At 37.9% G+C, this 15,580-nt stretch overlaps 1 protein-coding gene across 4 annotated transcripts in view; it reads left to right on the top strand.

Annotated features, from left to right (window-relative positions):
- Positions 1-15,580, top strand: part of EPS8 (EGFR pathway substrate 8, signaling adaptor) — a 143,065-nt gene that overhangs the window by 104,731 nt on the left and 22,754 nt on the right. For 3 of the 4 annotated variants that reach the window (XM_072874226.1, XM_072874236.1, XM_072874217.1), the window contains exons 9-16: positions 86-222; positions 2,058-2,131; positions 3,150-3,276; positions 3,631-3,719; positions 7,309-7,383; positions 7,994-8,142; positions 10,473-10,656; positions 14,599-14,732. In XM_072874226.1, the coding sequence (XP_072730327.1) occupies positions 86-222; positions 2,058-2,131; positions 3,150-3,276; positions 3,631-3,719; positions 7,309-7,383; positions 7,994-8,142; positions 10,473-10,656; positions 14,599-14,732 (969 nt within the window). The remainder of the gene's footprint in view (positions 1-85; positions 223-2,057; positions 2,132-3,149; positions 3,277-3,630; positions 3,720-7,308; positions 7,384-7,993; positions 8,143-10,472; positions 10,657-14,598; positions 14,733-15,580) is intronic. The other variant, XM_072874245.1, reaches the window with a different exon arrangement.

The following is a 15,580-nucleotide window of genomic DNA, read 5'->3' as shown; positions in this document are numbered from 1 at the left end:
CCTTCTTGTCTTCTCTGATTAAGCACTAGAAAATAGAACGTTTCTCCTTCAAGTGTCACTTCTGGGCTTTCTTCTCTTCCTCTAGGATGATATCCAAAGCTGACAGCACCATCCCTCCGCCGCCGCAGGCACCTGCCCCTGTGCCGCCGGGGACCATCACCCAAGTGGATGTGAGAAGCCGCGTGGCAGCATGGTCAGCATGGGCTGCAGAGCAGGGGGAGTGTGAGTATTTCTGGGAGCCTGCTGCCGCAAGTGCGGTGACAAACAGTTGTTCTGGGCAGTAGGTTTATATGAGCCTCGGTAATAACAAAAATAATTTGGAAAGACCACTTTCATAAAGATTACAGTAATTGAATCCAGATACAGAAATTGTTGTATGAGGTCACCCCTCTGTCCTCGCTGAGAGCAGACAGGATTATTCTCCCAGTCTAGTTTGAAATGCCCCAAGCCACCATTGCCTGATCTGGGGAATAAGACCTGACTGTCATAATCTGACTTGTCATTTACTTGTACTTATCCATTTTCTGAATTTCTGTTCAGAGCTTTGTTTTTTTGTGTTTGTCTGGATGGGGGTGTAGGCTACTGATTTTAACCTGGGCTTTTTTGTGAAGGTAATAACATTCACAGTAGTCAGTACTGTCATAAATCTAGTAAGTTAATGATGCTGTCTTTAGTAACAGGGAGAGCATAGGCCATATATTTCGGACAATTAAAAAATGTAATCATGGATTAAAAGCTGACTGGAGATCAGCATTATTTATTTATTTTATATTTATCATTATAATGGCCTGTATGGCTAAACCAGTTTTGTTTGTTTTTTATTTTTTTTTTAAGCCTGAACTAAGGAATGCCGTAGCATTTCTGATGCATTTGGATTTTTTTGTTTGGTTGTTTTTTTTAAATCTCTAATAGAAATATTTTTATTTTGATCAGATTTTGTTGAAAAAAATATTCTTTAGAAACAGTAAAGCTCCTTTTTTAAAACAGGCTGTATTAGGGGAATCATCTTGGTTAAGGTGAGGCCTTTTTTGGTTTGGGTTGTTTTTTTTTTTAATAACAGATACTAACATTTTAGAATTAGAGGTCATTAACTATGGAGTCTATCATTTTTGGTTTATCAAACTGTATCACTCAAAGTACACAACTATGTAAAGAAAGCAACTAAAAATATTTAGAGAAATCTGTAACGTTAAGAATGTTTTTGTCTACTAATCTACAGTATTACATCTATCTTGAGTAAAGGTTAGTTTGTTCTTCTGTTTGACTTCTCCTCACTTCAGAAAAGTTTCATTAGTTTGTCAAGTGGTCTGTCTTGCCAGACCACTTGCGGATCTGAGTTCCTGCAGTTCCTTTTATTCCATTAATGTGGATCTTTTCTAAAATGTATTTACTAAAATTCTACCTGTTAACAAAAGCAATACAGTATTTAGTGCAACTTAAAAATGTAAAGCTTATAATTTCTCAAAGTGTTAACTCTTTTTTTTTTTTTTTTTTTCCAAATAAAAGTCACTGACTCTATCCATTGTTATTTGGAAATACCTGTTTTATCACATCATTATCGCCCATTTCTGTGTTGCCAGAGTTGGTCACTCTGCCCAAATTCCTACATCCCTTTTTGCTTATTACCTTTTACATCAAAATTGTCTTTGAAGTCATGGCTACGCTCTTCCTTCTTGCTCACTTCTGCCAGAGTAGCTTTCAGCATATTTTGCAAAACGGGATGATTTCTCATTATGTTGTATTTATAATCAACCACATTCTGCTTTAATTTTTTTTATTTAGACCCTGGTACCACACTTCTGTGGTTACCTTCATTTATGCAGCTCAGTTGACTGAAAGCATACACCTAAGCTTTTTTTTTTTTGTGACACTTGGCAGGATCAGGCATTAGAGTGCAAGATTTTCAGGTTGTGTGGAGTCCTTGCAAAGTGAATGGTACAAACATTGCCCATCTTTTTTCTTACAGCAGTACGATTTCAAGCATAAGCTGTGTAGGCAGTGTTGGTTACTAATTCTGCATATATGGGTGTCTTATTCTCTTCTTCCCTTTTCTGCAGTTGAAAAACATAGACAATACCATGATCATGAAGAAACAGCAGAGATGATAGCAGCCAGGATTGACAGAGATGTTGTAAGTGAGAAACTACAAGCGATATTTCTTAATGTCTGTGAAATTTTGCAGCTCTGCTTTGTGGAAAGGCTTTTTCCACATGGGAAATTCAGTTCTGGAGCAAAGCTTTCCAGGCAGCCTATGTTTGTGTGGTAGACCTAAAAATGAATAGGCAGTAGTTCTTTTTCTTATTTTTTTTTCTTTAAAAAAAGAAAAAAGTAAAAAAAAAGAGGACTAAATGTTGATGCAAAGTTTTCTGCTGTGAAGAGCTAGAAATATAAATACTAATTTTATGTGGTAGACCAAATTCATCAAACTATGCAAAGATAAACTTAAATTCCATTAATTTATTGGGACCTAGATATGTGCCATATCTGGAAAATGAATATATGGTCATTTCTGATATTGCCTATAGGTCTTATGATGTATGCAATATCAAATATTGCCCCATTTGTCAATTCCAGCTTTCTGTTTTTCTACTCTGATGTTGCCCTCAGCAACATCTGAGGGTCTTGAGGAAAGCATGTTGGGGCATGCTGAATTGGTGTATACATGTTTTCCCCAGGGGCTCCTTCATTCTCCTCCACTTGCTCTTTGAAAACAATTCTTCAAAGAGTAATTCTTCTTTAAAACTACATTCTGACATTCAACAAACAGCTTCATAATCTCCTTTAGTACAAAGTATTAAGTTATACTGTTTAGGAAAATGCTGTCCTACACAAATAATTAGAATTTTTTCATGTGTAGTGAGAGAAAATGTAATGTGTGAACGCATTGTGTAATTCCAATCTGAATTTAATAATCTATATGCTTATATTTTAAAAAACTTCCAGTGGCCCTAAATGTTTTAAAATCTAAGATTTAAAATAGTTTACAGGGTTGTAAAGTTAAGAACATAATGAATCTAAATAAGCAATGTTCTAGCATGGACTTTGTTCCAAGGAAGCTGTTGGTGTCAGGGAGTGTAGTGATTTTGATTTCTGGAGTATTTCTGCTATAGGTTCTGTAGAGAAACTGTTACTTTTCTTTTCTCCCATAGCAAATTCTGAACCATATTTTGGATGACATTGAGCATTTTGTTACCAAACTTCAAAAAGCTGCTGAAGCATTTGCTGAACTTTCAAAGAGGAAGAAAACTAAGAAAAGTAAAAAGAAAGGGCCTGGAGGTAGGATTTCTTACTGCACGCAATTCTGTTTCTCTAAGGATCATTGAAGTAGCTAGCAAATGTGTCTTTTTGTGTTGTTTTTTCATTAATGTAGTAATTTTCTTTCACTTTGAGCACAAAAAATCCTACTCAGTATATTCTTAGAGGGAAACCGATGAAAATTGTTTGCTTGAAGTCAGTGAGCAGTGGCTAGAGATATGACTGCAGAATATGCTCACTGTTGTGGTTCTATATTTACAGAATTCTACAAATTGGTAAACTTATTATGTGTTTATATGTTTACTATACCCGTAATATTCATAGAAATTATATAACATAGAAATGGATATATAAAAATCTCATTTTGTTCATCAGAGGGAGTTCTTACTCTCCGTGCAAAACCACCACCTCCAGATGAATTTGTTGACTGCTTCCAAAAATTCAAGCATGGCTTCAATCTTCTGGTAAGTGACTGCTAGCAGATATGGTGGTGTGAGGCATGCAGTAACAGTTTTTTTCCTGGGATAGTTGATGTTAAGGATAACATGATCTTTGTTTTCCCCACCACCACAAATTAATTTGGGTGTCAGTTTTGCTGCATTGGTTTTCCTATGTCTTATTTCACTAGTATGCAGTGAAGAACTAAAATTCTGGGGAAAGATGAAGAAGAGAAGGAAGAATTGGTAACACAACAGATTTGCTTTGTAGTTATTTTTAAGTTGAGTTTTCTTGGAGGTTCCTGCTATTCCAGAGGGTGTAGATACTTTATTGTTGACTCCCCTGAGGGAGCTGCAGAAGGTTATCTTGTCTTTGGGAATGTATTAATCAAGTCTTCTGCCTTTTGTCTAACTTTCCTGGTGCCTTGTTCATGTAGAGAAACCTTGTGGGTCTTAAATGCCCTACTGCTGCCAGCTGTGCAGATGTGGTCATGCCATCCAGGGAATTGTGAGCCTGGGTCTGTGTTGTCTTGGTCTCCTCTGCTTTTTCAGAAGGAGCAAACCCACGAGTATCCTCTTCAAGAATGCTAATATACCTGGAAATGTAATCTTGTCTAGTCCTTGGCTGACACACAGGAAGATAGCTCAGCTGATACTTGACTGATCTTGGACATTCACCTTTTCCTTCTCCATCCAAGGCTGAACTGAGACAAGAGCAGAGCTGGCCACCTCTAGCCTAGGCTGGTCTTTAAGCCAGCTTTGGGATGCTGGTCATCAAGGGCTCTACACAGTGACTAGATGAGCATATTTCTGTTTCAGCATTGTTGTGTTTCTTCTTTTCCTGGTTCTTTAAAGCCTTTTACTTGGGAAATTTGAGGTTAAATCGCAAAAGAATTTCTAGGAACGTCTGCTGGGATCACGGTTCTGTTGCATGCTTGCCAGCATCACCAGCTGTGGCCTTAATTGAGTTTTATTCAGCTATGCCCATCAGACTCTCTATGCTTGTTGCCATCATTACATAGGACCTTTCTGGGCTCAGAACGCTCCATCTGACAAATTGCTGTTGCTTTATAGGTTCTCAACAAGAGGAGATGCTAATTCAAGAGCGTTGTCCTGGCATCTCCTCTTCTGCAAGTGCTATTAAAGGAAGGCAGCAAGTGGGACACCTTCAAAGCATTTACTTTCAGATACTGACTGTCCCTTCCAATTGCTAGGGAAGCTACGCCAAGGGGGAAAATTGTTCTTGCATTCACTGAGTCAAATCAGCCTTTTCTTCCTCTTGGGGAATGAATTCTGATTGCAGGGCTGTAGGAGATATTTAGAAATGTTAAGAATATGTATTTTTTTTTTTAAACCCTGTATTGAATGCTGTGATTCTGACCTTAAAGGATTGCTGGTTTTGGGGGGACAGATGTCTTGGAACATGCTGATCTTTCTCAGTAATAGTGCTTGTAATGTTCATTTTTTTCCCATTCTTACTTCTTACCACATTCTGCATTTAAATTAGTTTTTCACCCAAGAATAATGTGTGCATCTTTGAATCTTTATCTTCTGTGCAGAAGAAGCAGCAGTTCTTGTTTTGGTGCTCAGCAGCATCTAGGACTTGGTTTCTAATGTTGTTCTTGAAGAGCTGTGCTGTAACAGTGCTTTACTTCAGCATCATTGCAGGAGCCACAAAAGCCTGAAATTTCACTTCCTGGTGCTTTAAGTCAGACATGGGGAACTGTATAAAATGAAGAATCTAGTTTAAAAATAAAAGGAGTGGCTAGAAGAATAAAATCTTTACCAGTAGAATGGAAACTGTTTTAAAACACTGTGCTGGAAGCTCCTAGGAAATGCCTACCATCTGCCAAAAAAACTTTAGAAAGACTGAAAGAAAGTTGTTATGACTGAAGAACAATGTATAGGAAGTTATTAGAAGTAAAAACACACCGTCCTCCTTTCTTCATTTGGATGCACACTCTGGAAGGCTAGATGTAAAAGTAGAAGGAGGCTAGCCAAAAGCAGTTTGAGGAACAGACGCAAGATGCAATAAAAACTACTATAACTTTTTAAAACACATTCTGGCATGCTTCTTACTTCTGGAGCCTGCAGGGCCAATGGGTGATCAGTAAATAAAAGAAATCCTCCAAGAAGCTGTATCAGAGAAAGTACATGATCTTTTTTTATGCATATATTTACTTGGAAAAGCTTGATAGTGGACAATATGTTCATGAAAACCTTTTTTTTTTATGGGGGGCACAAGAGATTATCTGTTTCAAATTGAAGAACTGGTAATGGGTTAAAGAACAGCAAATCAAAATGGCAAGTTACAGGCAGATGAATAGAAGCCCTGTTTAAACAGGGATTGTTCATACATCTGTTCCAAAAACTAAGTCAGCAGACCACACAGTATGGTGTGTAACCTCCCTCAAACTTCCTTTTTTCCAGAGGAAAGAAGTGGTTAAGGTAATGCTGATAATCTTTAAAGTCATTCCAATGATCTGAGGGACTACAGCAACCAGGTACCCCTGAGGTGCCTGCACATGGGATGCAGTTTGTAGGCAGGTATATTAAATTGAGAAAGAAGCAAACATTCATCTTGCAAAACAAAATAACATCTACAAATCCATCAATTCTTTGATTTTGTTTCTTTGGATTTATAAAACACATCCAGCAAGGTTGCACACCCTGAAGTTCTTAAAGAAATTGAGCTACTGTGAGGTTGAATGTAGCTCGTTAGATTCTTGTTTGGTGAAATAGAAAACAAATTATAGGACTAAAATGCTGGTTCTCAAAGTGCAGTAAATTCAGCAGTGAAGTCCCACACATGCCTCTGCAGAGGCCTTTGCTGTCCAACATATTTACAGATGTTCTGGCAAATGGGGAGTGTAGAGTCTACAAATGTAGAAATATCTCATGATAGCAGATAAAGTGACAGATGAAATTGAATATTGATAGCTATGATAGAGCATGGACAGGTGGGGAAAAATCTCATATATAAAACAAATTAGAACAAAATGTTGATATAATACAAATTCCTGTGAGAACATAATCCGTGTTCAGTGGTGGTCAACGAAGCAAATTATAAGAACCATTAAGGGAAAAAAAAAAGGAAATTAACAAATAAAGAGCATCAATATGTCGTTATGTTCCCTGGCCTTATTTTGTTCCCAGTGTAGCAAAATTGAAGAAGGTACAGGGAGGACAAGAATGCTTGAAGGAATTACTTTAGCTTGGAAAAGACCAAACAGAGGAATAATGTAATAAATCTGTAAATGGTTATGAGCATCACTGGAAAAAGCAAGTAGAGAAGGATTGCTCAGTTGTCATTTGGAAAAGAACTACAGAATACTAATGAAACTAAGAGGTGGCAAATTTCCGAAGGAGATGCTTCTTTACAAAGCATATAATTCAGTTGTAGAACTTCTTGTTTTGCACAATAGGTGCTAAAGAGATACATGGATTCAAAAGCAATTGGATGAATGAGCACTTGCACTTAGCGGATGTTGCAGACAAAACACTTGGCTTAGGCAGACCTGTGGCCTGACCAGGGATGGCCAGTGTTTTATGTGAAGTATTTATTGTCATAAAAGTTAACTGTTTCTTAAAATGTATAATTTTCCCATTCCTTCAGGCCAAATTAAAGTTCCATATCCAGAACCCTAGTGCAGCTGAACTGGTTCATTTTCTCTTTAACCCACTACATATGGTAAGGTTTTATAATTTTCTCAGTGTTTTCCTTCAGAACTCTTGTATTTATATTCTCTGTAACCTTTTTAAGGGTAACAAGATTGAAATGTTGTGTCCCTGGACAATAATAAGGAGAAATATGTGTATCTCTGGATAAGCTTCTCTTTAGAAAATAATTTATATCCTTTTCTGCGTATATTCCCATCTATTAAATATATTTATTTAAATAATCTTTAGCTTTGTGTGTTACAATTTGCCATTATAATTTTTAATTAAAAATAAAAATTTGAGATAATTTACATAATGCAGGAGGAGAGTTGAAAGCATAGCCATATGTCTATTTAATGGAAGTATGTGTGGTTTTGATCAGTAGAGCAAAAATAACATTGCCAAAAGTGGATCTAAATACAAAATGGTTGGTGACCAGAACAGCAGTTCTTCTGCAATAAATGGTTTAGTTAATCTGTAGGACATTAGGACACATTGTTAGCTTCTCAGAGTTTTGGGGGGGTGTTTTTTTTGTTGAGTAATAAATGTTTCCTAGCAGCACTGTAGGTAACTTATATTTACAGTAACTTCCTTACTGACAATGTGTATGTTCTTTGTATTATTTTAATACTTGGATTTAGGTGGTACAGACAACAGGAGGTCCAGAGCTTGCTGGTACAGTACTCAGCCCCCTCTTAACAAAAGATACTATAGACTTCCTGCAATATACTGTCACCAGTGAGGAAGGACAGTTATGGATGTCATTGGGTGACACATGGACCAAAGCCAGGTGAGAAAAAGCCTTTGCATATTGTAGAGGTGATCTCTAAACTCAAGTTTATTGACACGATCTTAACCAGGTTATCCACCCCCCAATAAACTCAATATTAATTTGTTAGGCTTTGGACTCTTCAGAACTGTTCTTTGAAGTTTTTGGAAAGGAACTCTTCAGCCTCAGTAGGATCTGGGAGTGGTTTGATTTTAGGGGTCTCAAGGAAGGAGAAAATGCAGACAGAAATTTTTGTTTTGTCCATGGTGTCAAGAATCTCTTGACATAACCTCTTGCAGTCATTTTTTCTGAACTGTGCCTTGCATGTTTCCAGTTATTTTTCACTGTTATTTTTCCAACCCAGCTATCTGGACTTCATTAGAAATCAATTTGAAGAAGCTGCAATAAAAAGTGACAAAATATTGAAGACCAGGATACAGATTCTATTTTCAATTTCCAATAATTATCAAAAGATAAAAATGTATAGTGTCTTTAGTTCTTCAAAAGCATCATAATGCTATAAAGAAAATGCTTATAATTTTAAAATAGTGTTTATTGGCTGAACCATGTCGCATGTGCATACCCTATACGTTGCACTTAATGGATTCACTATTATGGTTAGGCTTAGCTAAAAATTAACTATTTTATGCATTTGTTGTTTTTGAGGTAAGTATATGGTTTGAAATCACTTAGGTAAATAGCACGTGCAAAAGAAAAAGCTTAAATTAGCAAAGTGCATTTGAACTCTGTAATCTGTGGTAGATAAGTACATTTGATGATGATTAAGGGCTGGAAATGCATCATGTATTTTTTGTTTATTCATCCTTGCTCTTAGATTTCAAATTGGAACTTAAACATCTACCAAGTGGATTTCTTTAATTAACTGATTGATTGATTGATTAAAAAGTAGTTGAGTGTTTTGCTGGTAAGGAAGGCTGCATGGAAAGCCCTAGAGCACGGAGTGCCAAACATCGTCAGAGTAGGGACACTGATGCAGGTCTTTCCCTTCCTTGAGCTCACTCTGCTGCAGAACCAGGAACATCCAAAGTAGTCCTTTAGGCCTATCGTTTGGCATGCTACTACAAAATGAGCTGCAAACAGGAATTGCAGCTCCTTGCGATTGCCAGAGAGCTTACCCCAGCAAAGCACCATCCGCTTGCCTTTACCTGCTTCAAGCTCTACTGGTTTCATAGCAGCTTGTGGTGGGACTGGCAGCAGAAATTGCCTCATAGCATTGGAGCCCCGTGCAGGCAAAATGGATCACTGGGTAAAATAATGGGCTCCTTGTCCTGGGAACTACCATCATCATTCGTTTAGTCCATCCTGAAAAAAGTTTAATGGAGAGAGAAGTAATTCATGTTAGGCAGTGAAGAATGAAGCACTTAGAATGTAGTTGGTTGACCTGTGCAGATTAGAAATGACGGTCTGATTGATCTCAGTATACAGGGGTACACTGTGGTGTGGTGTAGCAGGAGAGGTAAATGATGAAACTCAAGGGTTACTGACCTAGCCCAGGCCTTCTAATGGGCTAGTAATTGCTGACTGCTCCTGCAACTTGTGTGACTGGCAGCATTTGTCCCTTAACTTTGAGCAGTGTCAACAATGACACTGTTAAAAGACTGTAATGTACGCTCCCATTTCTGCTTCCACTGTGAAGAGACAGTAATTTATATTGCGGAACAGTGTGTTATGTACAGTGCAAAGGCAGAGCATGAAAGCATTTATTTAGGTATTTTGTATTACAATAGGGAATGCTAATGCAGCTCTGAAAAGTAATACAGTATTTTAGAAAGATAAATCTGGACTATAAAACCGCAAATGTGATGACAATTCTTGTGTCTTGGGGCAGAGTTGGGTTTTTTGTCAGTAGAAGCTATTTAACTTTTTCTTTTAGGTGTAGCTAGGCCCCCTAAGCTTCCATGCTTCGTACCTGCTTTCAGACTTCCTTATAAAGCAGGCTGTTTCTTTGAAGTCTTTTGTCTGGTGCTTTAACACAAATAGAGCATTACAATATTTTTCCCCGTCTAACAGTTAAAACAAATCCTAGATTTGTTTGTGATTGATTCTTCTATTACTCATCCTTTGCTACAAGACAGAAATTTGTTGTGTTTTACGACTGACAAGTCCTTACAGCAGGAGCAATTTCTTTCTGCAGGGCACAGCAGGGAGCATAGTGGTCAATAAATGTTTTCTGCCCATTTTCTGTGTTCCAGCACAATTCTGCCTGTACTGTAATCCCAGCCTCTGCTGTATACTAATAAAAATTCTAAAGCATTTCAATTTTTAGGAAACCTATTAAACCAATATTTGTATGGCCCTTGATACAGATCTCTAATTTACTTTTCATACAGAGCGGATTGGCCCAAAGACCATTTTATTCCACCTTATGTCCCCCGTTTCCGAAATGGTTGGGAGCCTCCTTTGCTGAACTTCATGGGAGCTCCAAAGGAGCAAGAACTCAATCATTTGGCTGAGTCTGTGGCGAATGTTGCAGAGCAACAGCGGAAGCAAGAAATGAAAAGACTGTCAACTGAGGTAGGTTACTTGCGACAGAGTTTTGTAAATTAGCTGAAGGCAACACCAACTGCTTCCTTCAAAAAGAGAATATCCTGTGACATTGTTGGAGTAACTGTGCTCTGACTTCTGCTACAACTGTGGAAGCTCATTATATTTATATTAAAATTATACAAAACTAAATACGTGTTCAGCCTAATCACAAAAACATGATTAGGAAAAAATAAGGCTTTTGCCTGCTGCTCTCCTTGAACTTGGTGCACTTTCCTGTCTCAGTTGGGAGAACAATCCAAGCCCCTGTGGTTCAGTTTGATTCTTGACCTGTGCTTTCAGATCCCATTGATTTTGATCATATATACTTCAGGTAGAATTTGAACCAAAGCATTCTCAAACATGCATCCCTGCACAGGCACACAGACAAAAAGAAAAAAACACCACTTTTTAGGGAATTTTGGATTTAAGCTGCTTCTTCACAAATGTGGAATTTAATATTCCTTTCATTGATTTCTTGATACCTTCACTGTATTACAAGAAAGTATTTGGAGGTGCTATCAGCGTAACGCCATGTCAGGTAATTTAGGCCTACTTCTGAAAAACAGCTGCCAATTAGAATTATTGCACAGGAACATTTTCCCATCCTTTTCTCCCAAGAAATGTGATTAATTTAGCAAAAAATAGGTTACTCTGTTTAGGGAATGGAAACATGCACCACCATCTAAAGCCTTCAGAGAAACCGGGGTGCATTTTCTGACTAACTTTGTTGAGAAACAAAGGGGATGACTGTAAAGATTCTACCCCCTACTCTTTTTCAGTAGAGTTGGCCAGAAAATGTACTTTGGTTTATGGGAAATTTTTAAGACTAGAAGTGGATTTTGTTGCTTTTTAATTCAGAAAAAAAGCTATTGCCTTTTTAAACTTTTATTTTTAAAGTAGAAGTTTTAGTTTTGGAAGCTTTTTGTTGTTGGGAGGATGTAAGCTTTAATGTAAAATTTTAATTTCTTTTTCTATGCTAGCTTTAGTTTCAATCAAGTGTTAGCTAGTCCAGGATCCCCTGTTAGCAGCTGTAATATGGAAGTGCACCTAAGAATTTTCGAGGTTCAGTCCATAGTCTTTCCTATCTTCCTCAAGTAATCTACACCAGTACTGGTGATGTATTTGGAGTACATCTTGACACGATGATACTGGATTTTATCTTAATTTTATAATATAGATAATGTATATTTTTTTATCTGTTAGTGAAAAAATGCACATATGGAAGAAGATTCAAGGGAAGGATAATAATACTGGCTGTTGTGAGATGGTGTTCTCTTGCAGAGCAATTCTCTTATTGGAGAAAACAAAGCTTCCCCAGCAAAAGTTTATCAAAGCTGCCCATGGAAAGCTTGTCACAATAAAACTTTGTTTTCATGAAAATCTCCATTAGTTAAAAAAAAAAAGTCTACTCAGCTATAGAGACAAACAAATCAGGTAAAAAGTCTGCCAAGCAAAGGAGGATAACATGGTACATATTTGATTACTTAAAACACAGTTTGGCCTTATGCCTAACAAGATATACAAGAATAAATGTACCAAAAACTAAGTTATTGCCAGTGATGTGTTTTGAGCAAAAAAGCATTTAGTAAAGTTAATGGGCACAATAATGTGAAATGTAGCTGTTGCCATTGCTGTCACCCCCTTCCCTAGTCAGCTCCCCAAAAAATCTCTTCAAACGTTGTCTCAATGTTTCACTGCTGCTCTACATTTCCATGCAGGGTTTTTATTTTTACATTGTGCTCCTTCTAAATTTAAAAGAAAAAAACAGAAACAAAACAAAAACAAACAAAAAACCCCCAAGGAAAATAGTATTGAAAAAAGAACATTAATTTTTCTGTTCTGATGACTGTAAGAATTTAATTTGTTATTTATATATAATAAGTTAAACCAATTTTTTTGGGGGGGAAAATACATTGAGGGATTTTGGTTGCTTGTGTTTCAGGGAGTTCATTTCATTCTTTTTGGTGTCAGTAACGTTGGTTGGATTGGCAGCTCTTTGTGCCAGCTTAGCCTCTTCATCTTAATCACCAAAAGACCAAAAAAAGTAAAATAAATCCCTGTTCACTGAAGGTGTTTATGTGCCTGGCACCTGGGATGTCAGGCCTTGGTTTCATGACTGTCGCCGATTCCCACGTCTTGGGCAAGTCGTTTAACCTTGGTACCTTGGCTCTCCGCACCAGTGCCTCCTCAGCACATCCCTAGGGGGAAAAGCACTGAGCTGCTTAATAGCTGTGAAATGCTGCAGGTGCTCAGCTGGAAAAAAATGCATGAGCGCAAAATGCTATTTGTCTGCAGCAAAAGGACCGCCCTGGAGTGGGTGATACCAGAATAATTATTCTTTAATAAGTCTGCTGTAACAGCTTGTTTAACAAAGGGTGCTGGAAAAATAAGATGAGAATTTAAGTGTTCGTCCCTTGCTGCTAATTGGCCCTGTGTCTCAGTGTGACATTGCTCTCCCAAGGACCGAGGCTGGGTGTCGGAGTGGAGAGAGGGTGCATGCGGCTGCCCCAGCTGCTCGCCCTGCTGCGCACGGACTGCTCCGGCATCTGGCAAAGTGCATTGGAGGTTCCCGCTCAGGAGAACCCTTTTTTTCTTTCCATTCCTGAACCTTAAGATGTAGCCGCACACAGAGCTCCCGCCCGAGAGGTTTCAAGGTGGAGTTGGTTCAGCGATGAGGACTTCAGATGGCAGTGAAACAAAGGGGAACTGATGATAGAGAGTCCAGTGACGCTAAGGCGATGCAAATAATTTGTGTGTCAAGTAAAATGAGTTCCTGCTTCCTGGGTGTGTTTTGATGTAAGGTATAAGCTAGGTGACACTTGAGATTTTTTTCAAAAAGGTCTTAATAATATGTTTTTAAAGAATATTCTATGTGTATGAGGGTTTTTGTGTGGTTTTAATTTCTTTTCATAAACCTTCAGCCCCATAGGCAAGTGTGTCTGGATGCCAGGTCAGATACTTGGAGGCAGAAATTAGGCGAGTGGGTTTTCTGTAGCCACACAGACAGGAAAAAAAAAACAAAACCCAATGCCAAAAAAACCCCAACAAACCAGGCTTAGAGATTTGGCAATTTCTGATGAATCTCAGCTGTTCTGACTTGTGCAGCTGGATGGTGATATAAGTAAAATATCTAGAATGAGCAATTTCGATATCATAATCTCCATAAATGAACTGTTTGTTTTTGTTTTGGGGAATGGTAGTTAAAATAATTCTTACTTAGAAGCAGAGTATCATTGTTGGATTTAAGGTTTTTTTTTTTTTTTAAGGACTGCTGTTTAAAAAGAATTTCCTAAAGCCTTGAATATTCTTGTATATGTGCTTGTGATAAATTGTGGTTATTTTCCTGAATTAAAATCCTTAATTATACCAACTGTCACATTCCTTTTTGCATTTCTTCTTTGACTATAGTCCTGTTCAGTGAGAGGGTGACATAAATGAGCCACTTGATGTTATGATCCTGCAATAGAGTGATGATTTCACTTGGGAGGTTTTATTTCTTGTACAGACTTACTGTTAGCTAGCTAGAGGTTTCTGGCTTTAAGGTTACATCTAGAACAAAAGCTCAAAGCGGTTTCTTAGTGCAGCCTGTTTTAAAGCCATTCAGCCATGGTTTATAAGTTGTGTTGCTGTAGTGATATCTGAGAGATGACATGGACCTTGCCCCAGAGAACTGCTTTTCTAAAGAATATCCACTGCAATATTAATGCAGTGGGATGACTTAGGATAGAAATTCTTTTATTCTTATCCTTTTGATCTCCCTGTTTATGTATTTGAAATGCAGAAGTTATTAACTTTTCATAGCAGAACTGTGAGCACCTGAGGATGCGTGAATGCTGACAGGGACCCTAGGGGTGCTGGATTAAGTGAACTAGGTGATGCTGCTGATGACACTAATCCACTTTGTGGCTTTGTTTCTTTTTTGTCTTCCAGCCTCCCAGCGTTCCTGACTACCCTCCATCCGATGGGTATGCATTCAGTAACACAGTTTACAAAAGAGGGCCTCTGCTGGACCAGGGGGCGGCTGTTGCTGCCTTTAAGCAAACTGTTAGCCGACATGTAGATAGGTAACACTGAATCAACGGCGTACGTGGTGCTGTGGATAACTGTCCCGACTTATTGCTATTGGGGTGGCGGTGTCTGTAGTTACCTCTGGTTGTGTCTGGAGCAGATCATTATTTCTATGAGGAAGCGATTCTGGTTAGCAGTGGGTATTCTGCTTTTGCTTCTCTAAAGGCACATCATTAAGACTCTTTTAGTATAATTTTTATGAAACTACCCTGCTTATGTATGCTGTTAAATCAATGCTTTTGTCAAAAATGATACAGTGGAATTCCAGCCTGATTGAGAACACAGAATCCTCCTATTTGGGTTCAAATTTTGTTTCTGCTTTGTTTCATGTTTTTAAATATACTCTTTGCTCTTTTCAGAACTACAAAGAATGACAAGTCTGCTCTGAGATTCATCTGTCCTTGTTTTGAATGATTGTTTGATTTGACTACGGGCTCACTTAGTGCCCATAGCCTCCTGCTTTTTGTTTTCTGGGCTGGTGCATAAATATCCACTTTCAGAATAGTAACTCCTGGTTTCTTCCATTCTCTTTCAAATATTACAAAAAATGCTCTGAAATGTTTGCATAGCAACCAGTGTCTTTTTGCACATCCTCTTTAATCCCCTTCATTTTAGGCTAAATCTGAATAGCTTGACAAGATCAAATGCAATGATCTTTGGAGCCTCGGCCTTGTCAGTGGGGAGAATTTATACCAGTACAAATTGTGGAAGTAAATTGGTAAAGCAGTGTTGGAATTGCTTCCCCACACCAAACCATGGTCCGTATACACCATATGAAGAGTATTTTACCTTATGTGCCGTGGAAGATGTTTAAGTTTTTTGGATCTGATTGCTGGTTAAAACA

Source organism: Ciconia boyciana, chromosome 1 (genome assembly GCF_034638445.1).
Source record: "Ciconia boyciana chromosome 1, ASM3463844v1, whole genome shotgun sequence".
Classification (NCBI taxonomy): Eukaryota; Metazoa; Chordata; class Aves; order Ciconiiformes; family Ciconiidae; genus Ciconia; species Ciconia boyciana.
Note: the sequence above shows the minus strand (reverse complement) of the source record. Positions and strands in the feature narration are given on the sequence as shown.